This window comes from Thunnus thynnus, chromosome 2 (genome assembly GCF_963924715.1).
Source record: "Thunnus thynnus chromosome 2, fThuThy2.1, whole genome shotgun sequence".
NCBI classification, from domain to species: domain Eukaryota; kingdom Metazoa; phylum Chordata; class Actinopteri; order Scombriformes; family Scombridae; genus Thunnus; species Thunnus thynnus.
In genome coordinates, this window is record NC_089518.1 from 30,649,739 (window position 1) to 30,670,954 (window position 21,216).

The window sequence follows — 21,216 nt, forward strand, 5'->3', positions numbered from 1 at the left end:
CTGCAACTGTTTTAGTAATTGTTTGATTTTCTTGAGCAAAAATGCAAAGAATACACTGGATCCTGCTTCTCAGAATTGAAAATGTATTGATTTTCTTGAACATCTTTTGGTTTTGGACTGTTAGTTGGATAAAACAAGCAATTTAAATATATAAACTTGGAGTTTAAGATCTTGTGATGGGCATTTTTTACTATTTTTATGGCCCAAGTGATTAGTACAGTAAATTATCAACAGATTCACTGATAATGAAAAGGTCCTTGCAGCTCTACTTTGTGCCTTTTAGTAGGGCTGCGACTAATACGTGTCAAAATCATTGTTTTGTCAATGAAATCTCAGGAAAATGTGAAAAATGCCCGTCACAATTTCCCAAAGCTCAAGTTAATGCCATAAAATCGCTTCTTTTGTTCAACAAACAGTCAAAAATCTCTCTCTCTATATATAAACCCTATATATAGTTTTGCATTACATAAGACAAAAGCAGCAAATCCTCACAACTGAGAAGTGGCAATGTTGTGTATTTTTGCTTAAAAAAAATACAAACGATCCAAATAGTTGACAATTTTTATCCCTCGATGGACGAATTGTTTCAGCTCAAGTCATTAGAAAGTGAACATCTGGTGATCTTGGTGTTCCACTCGTCACCACCAGGCGGCAGTGTTGCCTGAAATATGACAACTTAAAATCCCAAACTGTACTTATTGATACACAACATGAACTCACTTAAAGACAAAAATGTTTAATACAGACTTTTTTTTTCTCTACAGACAAAACACTTTAGATTAGAAAATATTTCATTTAAAATTAACATTAAGACTATCTATGTGGTCAACAAATGTCACAACACATTAAAACATTTTCATACAATAGATGCATATTAACAAAAGCCTACAAGAGAACTAACTGCTATGTTTTGTCAGGTATTTTGAGAAAAAAACAAAAACAAAAGGCAGCTATTTTACAAAACAGAATAGAGGCACCAAGGGTATTTTTTATAGATGTTGGAAGTCAAAAAGTATAGAAGAAGTAGCTGTAATCAGCTCAAAGTACAGTGTGTTATGGAGCGGCCTCGGTGTCGAAGGGTGCACTTATTAAAAGCAAAAGTTGCACCTTTGGTCCATTTGGAAGAGTTCGAGTAGGAAAAACCACTAAGGGTTTGATCAGACAGAGGCCTGGTCCCAATGTCCGCCTCAAAGACTTGGACATCTGTTCATGATGAGGCAGCAAGAGTTCAATCAGGGCTGTCCTGTGAAACCAGTGAGCGCTTGACGATTCCTAAATTTAGGCACACATTCAGCAACACTTCAGGGAATTAACCACAGTTCGCTAATGTTAAAAACATGGATGACCGGGGAAATCTGAAATCCCTATTATACCGGAAAAGTGAGCAACAATCACTCAGTTTTATTAAACTACATCTGAAAAATCGAACATTGCTTCTGCTCCAGCGAACATGATTTCACAGTAGCCCTCTGAGTCCTTGCAGCCTCCTGCGCTCACATTTTCTCTGAGCAGACGGGTGTTTTAAAGTCAGTGAGGGTTCACCGCTTTAAGCTTAGGCCGGACAATGGGACCGGGCCGCAAAGAGCATCTATGAGGAGGCTCTCTCCTCGTACGGAGACTCGTAGACCTCCATGGGTGGGCAGGTGCACACCAGGTGCTGGTCGCCATAGATGTCGTCGATCCTGGAGATGGTCGGCCAGAATTTGGTCTCAGGCCTGATGAAGGGCTGTAAAGGAAAGAAGAGGGGAAAAATGTGAGAAAGAAGTCACAGGTACTTAATGACGAAATGCAAACATTACAAAGCGATTTACTGAAAGGCTTTAAAACGGGGTTCAGTAAAACTCATCAGAAGTGGTTCCATAACAATCCTTTAAAGTCTGCTGTGAAGGAATCTGATTGTCTTCAATGCACAGGTCACCCAAATTACAAAACAAAGAACTGTGTCAAAAAATACAATAACTTCATTTGTTACAAGGTCGTGGTCGTGTGAATGTTCAACCACAGCCACTTAGCAGGTTCTTCTGTGAGATCACAACAGTCACAGGAACGAAAAGTTGGTTTAGAAGAGTGAAATGTGGAACAAAAAAGACCTGGTCCAGGTTTTACCTACCTAAGGTCATAAGGTACTAAAAAGGGCAAAGTTTTCCTCTAAAAACATTTAAGTGGACTTTTAAAAAACAGAAATGATGGTAAAGTCACTTTAACATAACTTCAACTGTTGGTATTTGAGTAACTTACATTCAGCTCTGACTTGCCGCCCACATCCCAAATTACATCAAACCTCTTCAAAGTCTGATGTTGCTATTGTGAAAGTTTGATCATGGTCTTTGTGAGTGGAGAGTATAAAGCTGCTGATGTTTCTCACTGATAATTTATCCCACGAAACGACTGAAGTGATCCTACTGACAGATACTGCCTGTGTTGCCGAAGCTACTCTGGAGTAACACTTGCTAAAAATGACAGTATGTTTTGGGACTAACTTTTTTATTTTAATGAAATTATATATTTCTGACACATTTTTTAAAGATTTATTTCATTAGTAGAAACAAATGTACAATTAACAATGTGGAGAGGTCTTAATGAGATGGACCAACACACTGTTGGTTTTGATATTTAATATTTTGGAAGTAATAGTGCTACAACTAACAAACTGTTTTCATTGTTGATTAATCTGCAGCTTATGGTCTCGATCATTTTGTCTTAAATTGTCTGAAAATAGTGAAAAATGCCTGTTTATAATTTCTTAGAGCTCACTGTGATGTTTCCAAATGTCTTGTTTTGTCTGATCAACAGCACAAAACAAAGATATTCAGTTTACTGTCATGTATGACACAGAAAAGAAGCTGCAACCAGCAGATTTGTCCCTTTTGCTTAAAATGACTCAAACAATTTTCAAAATAGTTGCTGATGAATTTTCTATCAATCAATTAATCAACAAATTGTGACAGCCTTATCCTTTATTTTTTATCCTTTATACTTTTGTTCCCCTCCCGTCAGGTTGTGTGTAACAGGAATAAAAATTAAAAAAAAAAACAAAAAAAAACTGTCCAGTGTTGTTGCAATGGCCTCTTATAGCCACTAGAGGGCAACAAAGACTGTACATTTCTTTAAAGTATCGCCAGCACGTTGTAAAAGTTACAGTTTGTACTGTTGAAGTCAGAGTGATCAGGACACTCACCAGGGGGAAAGCTGCAAACTCTCTGGAGTAGGGTCTGTCCCAGGTGGAGGAGGAGATGCAGGCCAGAGAGTGAGGGGCCATCTGACACACAAACACATGAAGACCTCATGTCAGGGTATTTGCAACAGCTTAATGTCAGTCTGTAAAACATCATTTCATCTCATACAAATACATTTAAAGTGGACAAATGAAGCCAGTAGCATACCTTCAGCGGGTTGACGCGGGAGTCCATCCGTCCCGCCTCGATGTCTGCGATCTCCTGTCGGATGCCGAGCAGGGCGTCACAGAACCGGTCCATCTCAGCCTTGTCCTCCGACTCCGTGGGCTCGATCATGAGTGTTCCAGCCACGGGCCATGACATTGTGGGTGCATGGAAACCTGGACACCAGCACAAAAACAACACACACTGAGCAACACATACAGTATATTTTGTATTACAAATAAGGAAGAACGTGAATGTTCAACCAACCGTAATCTTGCAGCCTCTTGGCCACGTCCACAGCCTCAATATTGGCCGTCTTCTTGAATGGCCTCACGTCCACAATGAACTCGTGCGCTACGAAACCTGTTTAGACAAACACGAGAACATCAGGGACAACATTTTTAATTTGATATGAGCTGATTAGAAGCATTAAGTCTTTGCAAATTGATTACAGACATCCCGAGATGTGTGCAAAAACATCAACATACATTGATTATAAATTATGCTTTCAGTGTTTTACCTTTCCTGCCTTTGAAGAGGATCTTATAGTGACCTTCCAGCCTCTTGGCCATGTAGTTGGCATTGAGGATGGCCACCTCTGTAGCGTGAAGCAGTCCCTTCGATCCCATCATCTAAACACCAAGAAAATAAAACAGGAGTGATGTGAAACAGTCATTTCCACAAGTCAAATCAATTTGCTAACACAGATTGATTTAGTATATTAATGGAAATTATAATTATTTATGTAAGGATTCAGACCAGTCATTGAATAATCTTTTTTATTCTGCAGACAAACATCTAGTTTATTTCTTTGACTCCCAACTGATGACAAAGTTTTTTCCAAATTGTGCATGTGATACTTAAAAGTGAAACTTTTTTTTAAAATCGGATATAGACAATGACAATGAGGTCACGTCTTCAACTTTCTCAGTTATCAAGGTCAAAAAAGACATGTAAAAAAATTTAAAAGCAACTGGATTTATCTCTTTCAGTGTTAAAGACTTGTGGTGAAGAAAAGTGGAAGCCATAAGGTGCATTTTTCTTTAAAACTTGTGCAAGTTGTGCACTTTGCATCCCTTATGTGCAACTCCTTCCTGATAAACAGAAGATAAAACCTCATGATATCGACACTTATTAGCTCCTTTTTTTTCTACTTTATTAGCTACTCACACTTTAGTTCATGTGGCTGACATGAAATTCACATGATGAGCAGGTGACTTTAACGACAAGGTTTGAGTGTCTGAAAACTTCCCACCAGCCCAAAACAGCAGTTGCCTTTGACTTATAAACTCTAGAGAAATCTTTTCCACCTTACACCGTCAGTGTGCTTTTGCTTCAGAATTGCACTAAAAACTTTGTTCTTATGTCTTTCTCAACATTTTTCACAAAGTTTGAGAAAGATTTGCTATCGGAGTGCTGATATGTCGTCTTGTCAAGATGACAGAATATGAACGTGAATGATGATCTGTGCTGACCTTGATGTAAGCCCAGGAGATTGGCAGGATGGCGCTGGAGCCCCAGGGGGCGGCGCTGATGGTGCCGAGCGAGCTGCTGGCGTTGACCGACTGCATGGGAACCACCGGGTGGCTCGGCAGGAAGGGGGCAAGGTGGGCTTTCCTGATGAAGAGCAGATGAAAACACACTCAAATTCAACTAATCTTGGAGACATTATTTCATTTAAAAGGAATACAGGATTAAATTTAGAAGCTTAAATCCAAAAACAACTGATGTAAATGTTTTGATTCACACAAACTAATTTGACATTTTTTCCACATCATCCAGTGAGTCTGACTTACACTCCGATCGGTCCCATGCCGGGTCCTCCTCCACCATGAGGGATGCAGAAGGTCTTGTGCAGGTTGAGATGAGACACGTCAGAGCCGTAATCCCCAGGACGACACAAACCCACCTGGAGGACAGCGTGAAGAAGGAAAATGAACGATCTGAAGGCCACAGTGGCTGGCAAATCGCTGAATTCACCTGGAATATTTACCACTTTTCCCCCCATTTATAACTTAGATTACTGAATGGAAAAGAGTAAAACTGAGTAATTAGACAGAAACTAGTCTCAGTTCAAATTTGCAGTCATGTGGCGGTCAGTCTACAGAGTGTAGAGTGAGTAAAGTGTAAAATAAATAAATGGTTTTATTGATTTAACTCAAGACACACAGATGGGTATATTGCTTGGTGTAGAAGGCACTGACATACCATCACTTTTTAAGTTGACATGTCGAACATGTGAGCAAACAGCAGTTATCGACCAACATTATCATAAATTTGGAGTTGTGTTTCTGTCCACCTGATGGACGTAATTCTAATATTCATTTTCCTTTAGCTCAAACAATTTAGCTGCTACATGCTCCACTATGTTCACCAGCAAGTCGCTAACTGTCTGTTTGCCGTTTGGTGCTGAGCAGACGGTGCACTGTGAGGTTTTGAGAGCTTTTATTACTGAAAACAGCTGCCTGCTGCAGCCAAAAACAACACTACAAGAGTGGTGAGAGAGTGAACCAAAACAGTTGCAGCTGGACAGATAAACAGTGAGATGAAACTCAGCAGAGAGGACCTAAGAGGACATTACACATTGTCATTTGATGCAGTTATTATAAAAATATTAATTAAAGCTGCTTTAAACATGCAACTCTTCCTTTAACCGTCTCACAAAGTTAAAATCTGATTACACTACAACACTGCATTTTTCTTGACCTTTTTCTCAACTTTATTGTGGTCGTTTTACTAGAAATACCTCAAATATAGAGTCTACTTGAATCATACGACTGGCTGCTGGGGGTAAAAGAAGTTTGCATCTTAAAAGTCAGAGGGGGGCAGGGTCTGTAAGTCTGTCAGGGATTGGTGGAGGGAGTGTTGCGATCATCTGCATATTATAGAGATCGAAGGTTATCTATTTACAGCCTGATAACACACAGCTATAAACCTTTAGCCTATTAGTCTTCGGTTTCACAAGTAATTACATATTTTACTTTACCGTGAACTGTATTTTACATTTTTTTTAAATTTGCTTTGTTGCCATGTTACACTGCACTCACCTGGGCGTTCATGTTGGCCCCATCCAGGTAAACCTGGCCACCGTTCTGGTGAATAAGCTCACATACGTCTCCGATTTGCTCTTCAAACACACCAAAGGTGGAGGGGTAGGTGATCATCATGGCCGCCAGACTCGCCTTGTGTTTATCCACCTGTAAGAGAGTGCAGGTTTCGGAGCCAAATAATTATTAGAAATTAAAAAGGCGGGCTTTAGTATACTGAAAATAATTTGACCTGTAACTTCTAACCAACACCCAAGGGTTGTTAATTTTTGCTTGAATTCAAAGCCGCCTTTTATGAGCTCCTTAAATTTCATGATCAAACAGCCGACAAACCAGCAGAAAATTAGAATTATGTAATAAATAATGCAGTTTAACACTGTCGAAGATGTGTTTGGTTCATGATCAATGACAAAGTTATATAATCAGTTATTGTGAGTCCCTTTTACATGCAGAAAATTCAGACTGTACCACTCTTTGGGATAACATTGTGCACCAGACAGCCAATCAACAACCTTTAAGGACCAGTGTGTAGGATTTAGTGGCATCCAGCAGTGAGGTTGCAGATTGCGACTAAATGAATACACCTCCTCTTCCAAGTGTGTAGGAGAACGTATGGTGGCCACAAAACTCACAAAAAATGCAAAAGGCCCTCTCTAGAACCAGTGTTTGGTTTGTCCATTGTGGGCTACTGTAGAAACATGGTGGTATAATATGGCGGGCTCTATGGAAGAGGACCTGCTCCCTATGTAGATATAAAGGGCTCATTCTAAAAGGTAATTATACACTAATTAAAATATACTCATAAATATTATATTCCAATTCTGCTAAGTCCGTTCTGCTAGATGCCACTAAATCTTGCACACTGTTCCTTTAAGAGTTAATGCTGATGAGAGGTAATTTGACACTCAGACACATAATAAATAACTACATAATTATGGACTACACATTAAATCCTCTCAAACAGTTACTAGGAAATGTGACAGGTGACCTTTGTTGCTTTATCTGCCAGACAAATTTAATTTCTCCTATACTGTATATCCCTATTCTAACCCCTATACTAATTCTTACTAGAGCCTTGAGGTGTGCCAGGTCGATGTTGCCGTCTTTGTCCACTTCCACCACCTGCACCTTCATGCCGGCCATCTGAGCACTGGCTGGGTTGGTGCCGTGGGCTGACTTGGGGATCAAACAGACCTGGAGCAGAGAGAAATATCATTGTAGCAGGACAGATGTACCAGTTAATTTGAATATCAAGAAGAAGTGATACTGATGCAAATTATGATTTTATTCTGTTATGTAGCCGTAATGAAAAGAAATACTTCAATTGAGGCTGTGACTATAAATTCTGGTTATCCAGGAAAAGCAGCACTTATTATTAGGGAAAGAAAAGCCAAAGTGAGGATGAAATGAGGTTGAAACCAACAAGTTTTTGACTAAAAAAGATAAATATTTTATATATATATTCCTTTTGGTGAGTGATTTTGAAACCTCAACAACCCTGCGTTGTTTAAAAAGAGCATGTAAAGAAAGTCATTTAAGGCTGAGTCAACAGCTTAAATTGAACACAACAGCCTCAATTTTCTGAAGTTAATACCACATAAACTGCTATATTTAAAATAAAAAAAGGTAGAATAAATCATATTACCATACAAAAATCTATGTGGATATACTGTATGAGCTTGGTCTGTGTGTGGAAATGCTGTAGATCTTTTAGGGTGAATTTTGATCCGGTCAACACCCACTATTGCAACTAATGTGTAACCTGCCTGCAGGTCACTAATTGATTTTATCCCTTATTAGGGTGACACTTCTGGCATTTTGCAACTTAGTCACACAAGAAAACTGGGGCACTTAGACCTGTGGGTTGGGTAACATTGACAAATGACTGACTGGGAAAACACTGACAACTGCAAGTCAGTGGTGTGACGGGCTCAGCAGTGTCTTAAAACCTCCAAATATGGAATCTTGGAAGCAGGTAATCTATGGTGGGGGCGCAGTGTTTTCAGCCCCTTTGTTTGCACAAACGGTTGTCAGTTTGGACTTCGACTGTTTCAAGGGATCAGGCCACTATCTAAGATGTGCTTATGAGGGAGCCATTAAAAAACAAAGGCCAAATTATAGTCGAGGAAAAAAATACTTGAGTCAGCCTTTCTTTAATCTGAGGCAGTGTCTTATCTCGCGTCGTCCTTGAGCCAATGACAATCAGCACGTCCAGGATAGTGAAGAAATTTCTAACCAGGATGCCTGAAACATGTTAATCTGAGAACAATAAACCTCACTGTTACAGTAGGAACTCAGATTGAGCTGAGAGGACTTAACACTCTTTGGCTCATGTACTAATGCTTTATTAACCTCTGTTTGATTATGCTGACTGAAAGTCTACTGACAAACTACTGGTAATAAATCATCCATACTCGTCAGCCATAAAACTGATACGTCTAAGAATAGCAACTCATTGTTAATTGGGTTTGTGAAAGAATACAAAAGAGGCTGAAGCTTCATATATTTTCATTTCTCTTGAGCTTCACTGTGGCTGTTAATCTTCTCTTTTGGCAGATTGTAATGCAGAAAATCAGGCTTTAAATCATATTTCCTCTAAATTGCTGAGGCTAAGCGAATAAGGCTTTGGAGACAGCAGCTTATTCAATCAATTATCCTTGAGGGTAACAATTTAGCATTTATAAGGAATATACTAACATTTAATAAATGGTTTACCACTTTTTATTATAAGCAGATATAAAGAACATTTTTAAAGCTGCAACGATTGGTCGAGTGACAGAAAATTAAATCGCCAATTGATAAATTGTTTTGAGTCATTTTTTTGCTCAAATTCTCTGATTCCAGCCTCTCAAATGTGAATATTTTCAGGTTTATGTGATTTTCCATGAGTGTAAACTTAATATCTTTGGGTTGTGGACTGTTGGTCAGGACAAAATAAGATATTTGGGCTTTGGGAAACAGTGATCAACATAATTCATGCCCACAGAATTCATAGTTGTTGACAAATAACATTTATATCTGCTAACAGTTACATTATAATGTGTTATAAACCACTTAACTGTTTATATATTGCTTACTAATGCTAAATAGGAGGACTTTAAACAAAGTGTTACCGAGGGTCACAGATCAAGATAAAAGCCTGCAGTGTAATTAAGTCTTATTAACTTCGATATAACACTAATCCACACTGACTTCAGTCCAATTAGACTTACACTTCTGGAGCTCTCTCCCTTTGAGTTCAGGTAGGCTTTTATGGCTGCCAGGCCAGCGTATTCTCCCTGAGCACCACTGGAAAACAAGGCAAACACACCATGGTCATGTACCACACACACACACACACACACACACATCATTACCTCAGGACAGTTCAAAGACCAGTGTGCAGACGTTACCAAAAGGGGAGTGAAAGATGGGAGGAAAAGCTAGCTGTACGATAACTCTCCTGGCCAATGTAGCATGGTGTACTATTCATAAACCCTCAGCTGCTGATAAGTGGTGATAGACCGCTCAGGTGGGTGTGTGTGTTTTATCAATTGAAAACTGAAATCATGTAGATTCTAGACTAATGGATACTGACTAAAGTCTGAAACCAAATACAAAGTCCCAGACACAAAAGGTAAATGCCAAGTGCTGGTTTCTTACTTCAACTAAAGGTCTTGTTTCCTTGTTTCTACCCTTCAGTACTGTTACTTAATCAAACTAAGAATATATGCATAATAACTGATGAATGGTGATAAATTTGTAGATAATGCATTATTTAAATATCACATTTATCACCATTATTTAGCCAATTTTAAAGTTAAAACAGCTCCCGTACCAGTAAAAATCATGTCTGATAAAGTAGAATAGAAGATGAAGATTATTCTCATTTAAGACATTAAAAATTAGACAATTATTAAGAAAAGGGTCAAATTTTCTTTTCTGACCAAATGTTTTTGGTGTTAAATGCCTTAAATTTCTCTAACAATGACTTTTTGTAGCTTCAAGGCTACTTTAGAACAGCTTGTGAAAGGGCAAATTAAATTAATTAAACAGATAAGCATCACTTTATTTCATGCCGTGTGGCAGAATTTAGGTGCTTGGATCCTGGTGTATGCAAGTTTTGTGCTGCGACAAACAATGACTCACCTGTTGGGCTGGAAGGAGATCTTGTCATAGCCCGTCACCTCACAGAGGTCCCTCTCCAGCTGTCTGAAGAGCTTCTGGTAGCCCTCTGCCTGATCCAGAGGCACGAAAGGGTGGATGTTGGAAAACTCCCTCCAGGTGATGGGCTAAAGAAGGGAAAACAGGGAAAATTCAACTTTCCAAAACAACTTTAAACATCCTAAAAACTTGTATAATTTGTTATAAAAGATCTGAGTTTTAGTCAGATCTATTCAATGACTCACCATGAGCTCTGAAGAACTGTTTAGCTTCATGGTGCAGGAGCCCTGAAGAAGAAAACAACATTTTACCACCACATTCACTCCCACGTTTGACGTGACAGGAAATTCAGTTGTCTGCGGTTCTGAACATGCTGTTTGACTTCAGGTAGGACTCACCAGCGGGATCATGCTGTGCACCAGGGAGATGTCCTTGTTCTCCAGGCGCTTCATGTATCGCACGATGTTGGTCTCAGAGTGGTAGCTGGAGACAAGGATGATCAGAGAATGGTGTTTGACTGAGAGTTACAAAGCTCTGACTCAAATATCACAAAATTAAAGCAAAATTAACACCAGTGGCATGTTTATTAAGTGTATTAGTAGAAAGGTTGACTGTGAATCTTTTCAAGTATGTCTCAGTGATAATGTCAGAGAACAAACTGGGGACTTAGACATTAGAGGCCCTGATATCAGACTGCCTTTGTGGCGCTAATAAAGATAATATGCACCAGTTTCAGCAGCCAACAGAGAGGCATGAGTTAAAATGGTTAAAACACTAAAAACTTAGTGTATCAGGACAACATGTTTCTTTTATATTATAAATCAAGTGAACACTTTGAGGATTCCCAGTAACCGAGTACTGAAATGCTTTGAAATAAATATGCCTCTTTGTTATGGCACAAACAAAACAGACTAAATACTAGCAGGGTGCAAGTGCAGAGGGGCTTTATATCAGATAATTAGTATTTAAAAAGTATTTACACCCAGTCGAACGATCTGGCTTTTCCACAGCCAACTGTGTTCAACGTTGGGGTTCAACAGGGTTACACCTTTCAGCCAATAAAGACCTAGTGTGGAGTAACTCTCCAAGTATCTGATTAACATTTTTGTCTCCTATGTAATGTAGTGATTATAAAGTAATCAACTAGAGATATTGACTTTTTTTATTCCACGCATCCCTCGTCCTTAACAAAACCTGGTGCCTAAATTACCCACAGTGCAACTAGACTTTATTCACACTACAGGCTACAGAGGTCTGGTAACTTCACTTCTTTATAACTCCACACCATCTGATTTTTTTTCCATTTTCAGACTTGTAGTCTTCAGTTTCAACCACCACTGTTCATCAGATTAACACAGCTTCTTTTTCCACACATGCAGTAGCACTCCCCATCACCTGTAAACAGACTTTGATGTGTAAAAATCAGTGGTGTTCCCATTTAAATGAGAACTACCAACCTGTTGAAGACCTGGTGTGTGAGGTACTTGCTCGTCCTCTTGAATGGACTTCCCATGATCCCTTTCACCCGCTCGCCCATCTTTTCAGCAATCAACTCCTGGAAAAATGTATCATTTGAAATTAAAGCAGGTGGTGCTTTACTTTTAACCCTCCTCTAAAAATAATATATAGAAACACAATGCAACCTCAAAACAAAGAAATAAATGAAATTACAAACAGTTTAAATGATGACACTTAAGAAGTAAAAAAAAAAAAATGGCAGCATAAGTAATCAGTAGACAGAATAATGAGGCACAAAGACGTAAGAGGTGACGACTGAGCTGAAAATGTTAACCATCAACTTACAGCTGAGGATTCACATCCAAAGACCCAAAGCAAGTCGTCCAAGTCCCTCTCAGTCACAGTCTCATCCAGAGAGATACCCAACTGTTGAAAGAGAAGCAGAGATAAAGTTTCATTCAAACACAAAACAAGACAAAAACATGACAAACACTATAAGGTAAAATAAAAGTCAGGAATTGAAATTTCTTTACAGAGTGACCAGGATTGAAAAATGCTATAATACATACAGTAGCTACAAAAATTAGGTGCATCTAAGTCTCCTTGGTTCTTGTTTTTCTGCAGCGAGTTCTTTTCTGGTGGTGTCCTATCCCATTTATCAATATGTAAAAATAGGGATTGTAGATTAAGCCCAGTAAATGGAATATTCGGATATTTCTGAAAATTACTTTGATATGATTGAGACCAATGATTTCTTACCATAGCACTCAATACTACCTACTGGATGGAAAGCATCCACCTCACATTTTGCGATCAAAGAGAGAGAAGTCGACAACACTCTGGATGTTTGCCACAGATAGTTGGGACATAAATTAGTTTTTATCTGCCAAGTCTGTCAAAGTTCTCACGACACAAGTTCCTGTTAATAAAGATTGTCCTTTGTAGATTTTTTAAAAAGGGAGCGTATCAGTTAATTTTGTATGTTTTGGCCTTTTATCTGATGAAATCTCAATAGATTATTAATTAAATAAACAATTAAACATATAAATATGCAGCGATGTGCAAGAATACAGTTAAATAAATTAGAGGTACATCGATCAGTCTTATTTCAACAAAAAAAAAAAAATCCCCAAACCAGGAGAATCAGCTTCTCAAATTTGAGAATTTGCTGTTTTTCTTACATTATAATAAAATGAATATTTTTGGATTTTAGACTGCTTATCAGACAAAACAAGACATTTTAATGATGTCATCTTGTCCTCTAGTATATTGTAATGGCCATTTTTCACTGTTTTCTGATGATTTATAGACCAAACGATTAGTTGATTAATTGAGATATGGCAGATATGTCTTACTAGTAGACAATTAAGCAAAGAAAAAATACAGTTTTAGTACTTTTAGAGCATGATGAGCAAGTGAGCTATAATTATCACAGAAGTTAAACTTTTTATGTTATATATTTTTTAACTCTTTATTTCTATGTTTTCAATTGTTCCTAGTTTAGTGATTTGTCATTATTTATTTCCTTGTAATCTCTTTGTAGCAGATGTTCCTGTGCTTACCAGACATGTTGACAAAGCTCTAATGTGAATGATTGTGTGGTTGAGCTTGATAGTGTCATTACACTGTAATTTAGTGGTGAGGTTTCATGTTCTTGTATTAATTACCCTCCAGTGCTGCAACAACGCAAAACACTTTTGTTTTGGATTCCAAACATGATCCTCTTGTCAATGAAAGCTCACTAAACCACCACTGTAGTGCTTTCCAGGAACAAAACCAGTTCTCACCACTCCCTCAGTGTAGACTCTCAGGTTTATCTGCCTCTGCACGGCTCTCTCCAAGATGTCTTTGGCCGCCACGCTACAGTTGATTTTCAGAGTGTCGAAGAACATCTCGCTGTGCAGCCTGTGTCCTGCTCTCTTCAGACCTGAAACAAAGTGAGGTGCAAATGATTATTTATTCCGTCATTTATTCAGCTATCCATCTATCAAATGATGGATCTCACCACAAATTTCTGGCACTCCCAAAATTACAATTAAAAAAAAAGGAGAACTGATTGAAATTAAGCATGCACAAAATCTGTGAAGATGGCTACTTTCAGGGATTTATCCTGATGGTTGATTTTAAGTCAAAAACAACAAAATTTACCTTCAGCAAGGATCAGAGCAGCATTGTGCGTCCTCTCAGCGATGTGTTTGAGTCCTTGGGGACCGTGATACAGTGCATACATAGCAGCCATGTTGGCCAGCAGAGCCTAGAAGTCAGAGACGACAGAATATGAAAAAGAATCCATTAGGCAACAGGAGAAAAAAAAAAAACACATAATGAAAATACTGCAAATTTCTGCTAAAAAGGCTGTAGCAGCCATTTGTCAAACTAAGAATTTGAAACAAACTTAAAAATCAAAAGGCCACTGATGCACCACAAAGATATTTCAGGCAAGAGGTCCATTGTCTTTACAATGGCTTTGCTTTTTCTTTTGTGTTATTAAACCATGGCAAGCAAGAAAATGATAGAACAAAGAAATTATGGCTCCTGCTGCCTCTCTCTCTTTTCATTTATTGTGTCCATTTTGTTAATTTTGTCCCCCTCCTATCCCGTCTTACTGATTAAATGTCATTATGGAGGCTCTTGGGGTATATTTTGAATCACACACACACACAATCTAGTATATCTTTCCTCCTTTTTTGTTATTTCCACATATAAACGAATGAGCCTGGTTGTACCTGAGCAGTGCAGATGTTGCTGGTTGCTTTGTCTCTGCGGATGTGCTGCTCTCTGGTCTGCAGTGCAAGCCGATAAACTTCTTTACCAGCGGCGTCCCTGAAATGTAAATACAGCTTTCTGAGTTCTATAAGGAGGCTTCTAAGTCCCTACTTTTGATATAAAGATCTGTCATTTCACACTGAACTCCTCTATCAGGGAAAGAAAATCAGTTTGTGGTATTCTGAGTATTGTATCCCACCTGGTGACTCCAACCATTCTGCCAGGCATCATTCGGACCAGGTTGTCTTTAACAGCGAAGAAGGCGGCGTGGGGACCACCGTAGCAGAGAGGAACCCCAAACCTCTGGGAGCTGCCCAGCGCAATATCGACCCCAAACTCTCCAGGGGGACGCAGCACACAGAGAGCCAACAGATCTGTGGCACAACAAACCAGGGCCTGGACACGGAAAGAAATATGTCATAACCAAGTTAATGAACCCTCTTTGCTCGTAGGAAGACTCTTCTGACTAATCTGTAGTGTTTTTTAGGAATGACACATTTATGTCAGGGATTGACACTGGTTGTGCCCTTCTCGTGAAATAAGAAGACTTTAACCAAAGATGAAAAGATCATACACGTCCCAGTCCTCCATTAAAAGCTGCACAAAGCAAATTCTTCAATGAAAATATACAACTATGTCATCAGCATATACATCAAAGTAAGGCTGCTGTAAAAAAGGGGCATCCAATTGCTTCCTTGAGACACCTTGAGGATTAAATTTGGATATTGGATATGGATGCTTCTCCACTAAGAGATGGAGATCAATCAAAACTTGTGTGCAAAATATAACTGTCCTAATAAAGAGCAACTGCAGTGAGAGAAAACAGCACTCACACACTTTAGATCTTATGCTTCTCATCACATTTCTATAATGTCATAACAAAATAGTAAAACAAGCGTGCTGTATGCAGTGTATTACCATCACATGACATCATTCCTTTTCATTATTTCAAGAAGTTACTCTTGCTTTGCCATTTTTAACCACCAACTTGCTTTAGTATTAGTCGCGCTTTTACTTGTTTTGTGGGAAAACGTCTCTTACCCCTCCTTTGTGTGCGCGGTCTACAAGGGCAGTAAAGTCTTCCACCCTGCCATCAGTGTCTGGATACTGGAAGAGCACACCACTCACGTCCTTCCCACTGAAGTCCATCTCATGAGGCAGCTTCAGCACCGTTTTTACTCCAATGTAGCTGCAACATAACAGTCAAAGTTCTTGATCTATGCACACATAACGCTACAATGTGGTACTGTGAAACTGTATATAAGCAAACACACCAAGAGTACATGAGAAAAAAACATTTTCTCTGTTTTGGTAGCTTCAGCATGAGTAGCACCTCTTTCGTATTTAGAGAGAAATCACACATTGACGTGTGTGTGTGTGTATAACACATACTTGGCCCTGGTCTGCACCACAGCAATGGTTTGAGGGTGGCAACGTGGGTCAACATAGAAGGTTCTTCTTTTGTTCTGTCTGTGAGAAGTAAACACAAATACCTGGTGAGGACAAAACACTGTAACCCGGGCCTGTCAGGCTAAAATTAAAACAACATCTTCAATTAAACCAAGTCTATTCTTGTCTCTGCTCCAATTTCTTCTCATAACACTTTCCTTCTAGCATTACAGGAACATTTTGCTAGATCTTCTATGAAGGATCTTAAACCCTGAATCTTACTGGCCGCTTGTAAAATTGGCCACTTAGAAATTGAAGCTTTTCCTCTGCTGTTGTCACTCTAGACATCACATATATTTTATGTATTTTGAATGCCTGCATTTGCTCTTCAGTTCTTTCTTGTGGATAAGCCGTGGCTTACTGTGTCTTTGAGTATGAAATACAATAATGATATGAATGAATATGATTAAATGCTATTTTGCAACACACTCTGGCAAGCAAAGATTGTTCTCAAAGTCACTGCTTGTGTTTGTGATCTACAGTACAGTGGGTCAGCGTGTAAACACCTGTGGCAGAGCTGCATGGCCTCAGCGGCGGCCGTTCCCTCGTCAAGCAGGGAGGCATTGGCCACAGGCAGGCCAGTGATGTCACCGATCATGGTCTGGTAGTTGAGGAGAGACTCCAGGCGACCCTGAGAGACCTCGGGCTGGTAGGGTGTATACTGAGTCACCCTGAGTGCGAGACATACACAATGAATCAACAGAGGGAATTTGGACGTGAGGACAATAGCACAAAGTTGGTGGTTATTCAAGGAACCGAGACGGGACAGTGGAATGCATTGTAAGTCTCCCCCGACCCAAGAATTTTGGAAACAACATAAGAAAGGATGGTTGATTTGGATTTGGGTGAAAGAAAATTTTGTTCAGCAGAAAGCTGGAGGGAGGCACATCATCAAATCTCACGAGTGAAGTTTCGTTAACCTCAAGGCACAAGGCTTCCTATTACAAGAACGTTACTCTGCACCGCGACAATTTAGCTTTAAATGAGTAACCAAACCTTATGAATAAACATCATTAGTTATCTGTGCTGGGATCAGGGATGAAACAAACTCTCAGTGTTCTTTAATTTCCATACGGTTTCTTCTGAGGGAAGGTCACGTGAGGACACTCACCAGCCTGCATTCTCCAGGAGATTACGCTGGATGGGCGGCGGTACTGAGCAGTTGTAGTAGCCCATGCCAATGTAGGACCTCCATACCTTGTTCTCTGATGCAATCTTCTGTAGAGACTCCAGAACCTCATTCTCACCTGAAAACATTCAAAGCAAGAATGTAATTTTTGCTAAACAGCGACCACTGTGTAACAAGTGATTATTACAGGATAATGGTATTGGTTAGTCTCGCGATACCAGACAAAAGGAGATCTCGACCTACTGAAGTCTGGGGATTTCTAAATACACGATAGATACTTGAACATCGGCAAAAACGGCGGCTAACAAACCTACATAGTCTCACTTTAATGTGTGATTAAGATTTTGTCTTTTCAGTCTCTGCTTTATTGGGCTGTAGAATAATATAGAATGAAGACAACAGAATTTTGTTTACATCTCTGGTTGTAAAGTGACATATCAGGGTGATGATGATAATCTTCTTTATGGCAGTATTAAAGTTGCATGATTTTTGTTTCAATGCAATAAAGTACCTTCATTTTTCCAGGTATTTAATTCACAGGATTACCCAAAAATATACTTTCCCATCTGTTTCTTTGTGAATTTCTACTAATTTCCACTTTTGCACAGTAAAAAGAATAAATACATGAAACATGATACATTTTATTTGTCCATACAACATGGTTACAACTACAACTTTTAAAGAGTTTACCTTCCTGTCAGACACTGATCAATAAAACTAACAGCGACGGCAGAACAAGAAACACCAAAATATCTGATGAACAGCATCTTGTCTCTCATGTGAGGACCTGGAGTAGCTTTATTATAACTCTAATCAGTGTGGCATGCAATCATTTAGAGCCGCCACGCTCTCCACATTTACTCTTAAAATGATTTGGATTTAAGACTGAGAATGTGCTGTAAGTATATCAATAAAAGGAAAGAAAAACGCCTTACAGTCAACGTGAAGATAAGGAAGACAACGCACATATAACACATTTATGTCCGTGTTACAAGCAACCAGAAAGAAGACGACACTCATATGTGTTCTTTCTTGATGGTTAGTTATTTAGCCTCATTCCCCACTGCTGTAAGGGAGCACAGCCAATACACAACCAGCCTCTGAGATTCCTCTGGCCTTCCTGGCTGCCTAGCAACTCCAAGGAATGGACAATACCGCTCGTCTGAACCGAGAGCCCTGACTACTCCTGTTTTCAGAAAAGAAAGGTGGGGAGAGGGACCGTTTGCCCGTACCCAGTATACAAGTGGATATTTACAGCTCCTGTGACGGGAAAAACGTTGCTCATTCAAGCTCCGAGAAGTGTTCGGAGGTGGTGAATCGGCGAAATTCAGCACAAGAAATAAAAATGTAGTATTGTGTTTGTTTGTATCTCTGTGTATGTGTGTGTGTGTGAGAGTTTGTTTCAGTAGGGAGGATTGCTTTCCCATGGTCCCGGACTTCTACAGAGCAGCAAAAAAAGCCTGATTCAGAACCATCCAGGAGGTCTATTGTTGGAGAGAGAATCCCTTGCTGGCTTTGCAAACTGAAGCCCTCCAGAGCTGAACAAGCAGAAAAACCAGCACGGCCTCCAGTTTGTTCCTTCAGCATGATTTGTTGCATTATGAAACCTAACAGACTCAGAGGAGGGCGGACCCGACTAAAAACATTACCTGCGGATTAATAACTTCTTTATCTCGACAATAATCTTTCCTAAATGTTGTAGTTTCTAGAACATCTCCCCAAAGTTAAAGCTGACTGTGTTTATGTTTATAAGGTCAATAAAGAGTCTGCTATAGGGTCATGTCAGCATTTATTTAAGGGGCATAATCACACACTAAACGTGTCCCAGCACACCGTACATTAAATATAACATGTACTGACTCTCAGGGGTATTGTGATATGACCATATTGTGTTATAAAATACAAAATCCTGCTTCCCAAATTTATGATTCCAAGCTAAAGGTGATTAGAAACTTAACTGATAAAGTGTAACAGGGTCATTGAACTGAGCATCAATTTTATTATTTACATGTGATTGTGCATGCATTTGACATCTTATGTACTGATACCAGGGGGAAAAAAGTGTTATTATTATATTGTGATATTCTTTCTATTTTGCACTTCTACGCACCCAAAATAATAACAGCCCCAGTTCAACAAATTAACATAACCCCCCTCCCCGCGCAGAAGATCAATTTGCATATGGAAACACTCATTATTCATCATCATTTATTCAGCTTTGAACAGAGCTTACAACTAACAGAAAAGCATCAGAGAGATTTAATCTTCTACTACAGCCAATTTACTTAATTCACTGCTTTATCTCTTCCACCGTTTGCCGGAAATCCCCTCTGATAAGACCGTCTCATTATTCTAAAAAAAAAAAAAAAAAACAGCAACTCGGGAAGACTCTGAAATGCACAAGCACTGCATAGGAGAGAAAAAAAAGAGAGAGAAAAGACCATCCAGGCAGATCCCATGCAAAACATACCCAAGTCACCTTATTAGGAACCCCCTCGGCTGTGATGTAATGTGAACGCTGTAACCAGATTGAACTGGACTTGGGACCGGAGCTCAAGGCTTTAACTTTACACTCCAGTTGCCATCCTATGAGCATCAGGCTTCCCAACAGGAGATTGGTGCCGCTCGCCGAGTTTCGCAAAAACAACTCCAAATATGTTCAAAGGAAGACTTAACGGCGGAGAGAGCGCTCCGCGGCGCACAATAGAGGTGCAACCTACATTTCAGCCACTCACTTGGCTTCATTTTATGCCTGTTTAATGTGGGAAGGAAAAAGAGCAGGAGACGACTGGGATTTTTCTTTTTTTTTTTAAAAAAAAGCCTCAATTTGGTGGTATAATTTACCATTTTAAATCGAGGTTGGCACAATGGCATCGAGGTAAAATGCAGCTTTTTTTAGTGGAAGGATGTAAATGTCACACAAAGAGGTTATTAGAGCAATAAAATATTATGATATAAGGCAAAACTTACAGACTGGATCATCCATTTTCATACTCCGCTGCATACGGATGGAGGATGGAACTGTGTTTTCGATCAACTGGTCGATCGACTGGAGAGAAAAAAAAAGATTTATAGATATATAAAAGCGCGCAAAATATGCATATGAACACAAGATAACATAAATATGCTGCTCAGAGATTTATCTCAAGCTGAAACTAGGTTTGATGCTAAAAAAAAAAAAAAAGAAAGAAAGAAAGAAAGCATGTTTTTGCGCCTAAACTATTGTTGGATGAAATCTTACCTCGACTCCCAGAGCATCCAGCATTTCTCTCTTCTCCCTCTCACCTGGACCAATGTGCCTCTCTGCAAAGTCATCATGTCTGGGTAATATTCTCTCGATCTGTCTGGAGGTGGCGGCTGCAGACGTCCTCAGACCCCGGGTTGCTGCTGCTGCTGAGGGGGTCAGGGATGCCCCGCTGTTTCGGATCCTGCACTGAAGTTTCCAAACCACGCGGCTCTTGTCACTCAGACGCCTGCACGGTGCGCTGGGACTCACCGACTTGGCCAGGAAGATCCCCCAGGATTTGGCGCAGCTCTGCATCTCTAAATCACTTCTCAAGACAAGTCCGCAGAAACCGGGTGAAGCCTCTTTTTTTTTTTTTTTAAACCTCCCCTCGCTCAGCAAGAGTTTCCCCCCACTGATGCGGATGCGATCCCTGCAGGTGACTCTGCCAACTCCTTCAAACTGCAGAGTTTATACAACTGCACAGTTGCACAAGAGCGAGCCAATCAGGGCGGAGATGCTGCGTGACGCAGTGACGAGCCCCGGTCAAACAGCTGCTTAACTTTCTCACGTGCCCACCGACCACCGACAGAGGATAGGAAAGGAAATACAGATGTATCA

The 21,216-nt window shown here is 39.6% G+C and overlaps 1 protein-coding gene across 1 annotated transcript; it reads right to left on the bottom strand.

Annotated features, from left to right (window-relative positions):
• Window positions 1-720: 720 nt before the first annotated feature.
• gldc (glycine dehydrogenase (decarboxylating)) lies at window positions 721-21,050 on the bottom strand. Its single transcript, XM_067615534.1, has 25 exons — window positions 20,614-21,050; window positions 20,343-20,421; window positions 17,355-17,490; window positions 16,750-16,914; window positions 16,187-16,264; window positions 15,836-15,983; window positions 14,994-15,190; window positions 14,755-14,851; window positions 14,177-14,282; window positions 13,816-13,955; window positions 12,374-12,454; window positions 12,028-12,125; window positions 10,969-11,053; window positions 10,816-10,857; window positions 10,556-10,698; window positions 9,640-9,715; window positions 7,496-7,621; window positions 6,428-6,577; window positions 5,177-5,289; window positions 4,856-4,997; window positions 3,901-4,012; window positions 3,648-3,743; window positions 3,384-3,556; window positions 3,179-3,259; window positions 721-1,726 (listed from the first exon to the last, which is right to left on the bottom strand). The coding sequence occupies exons 1-25, from the start codon at window positions 20,911-20,913 to the stop codon at window positions 1,589-1,591; spliced, it is 3,102 nt and encodes a 1,033-aa protein (XP_067471635.1). The 5' UTR covers window positions 20,914-21,050; the 3' UTR covers window positions 721-1,588.
• Window positions 21,051-21,216: the final 166 nt, after the last annotated feature.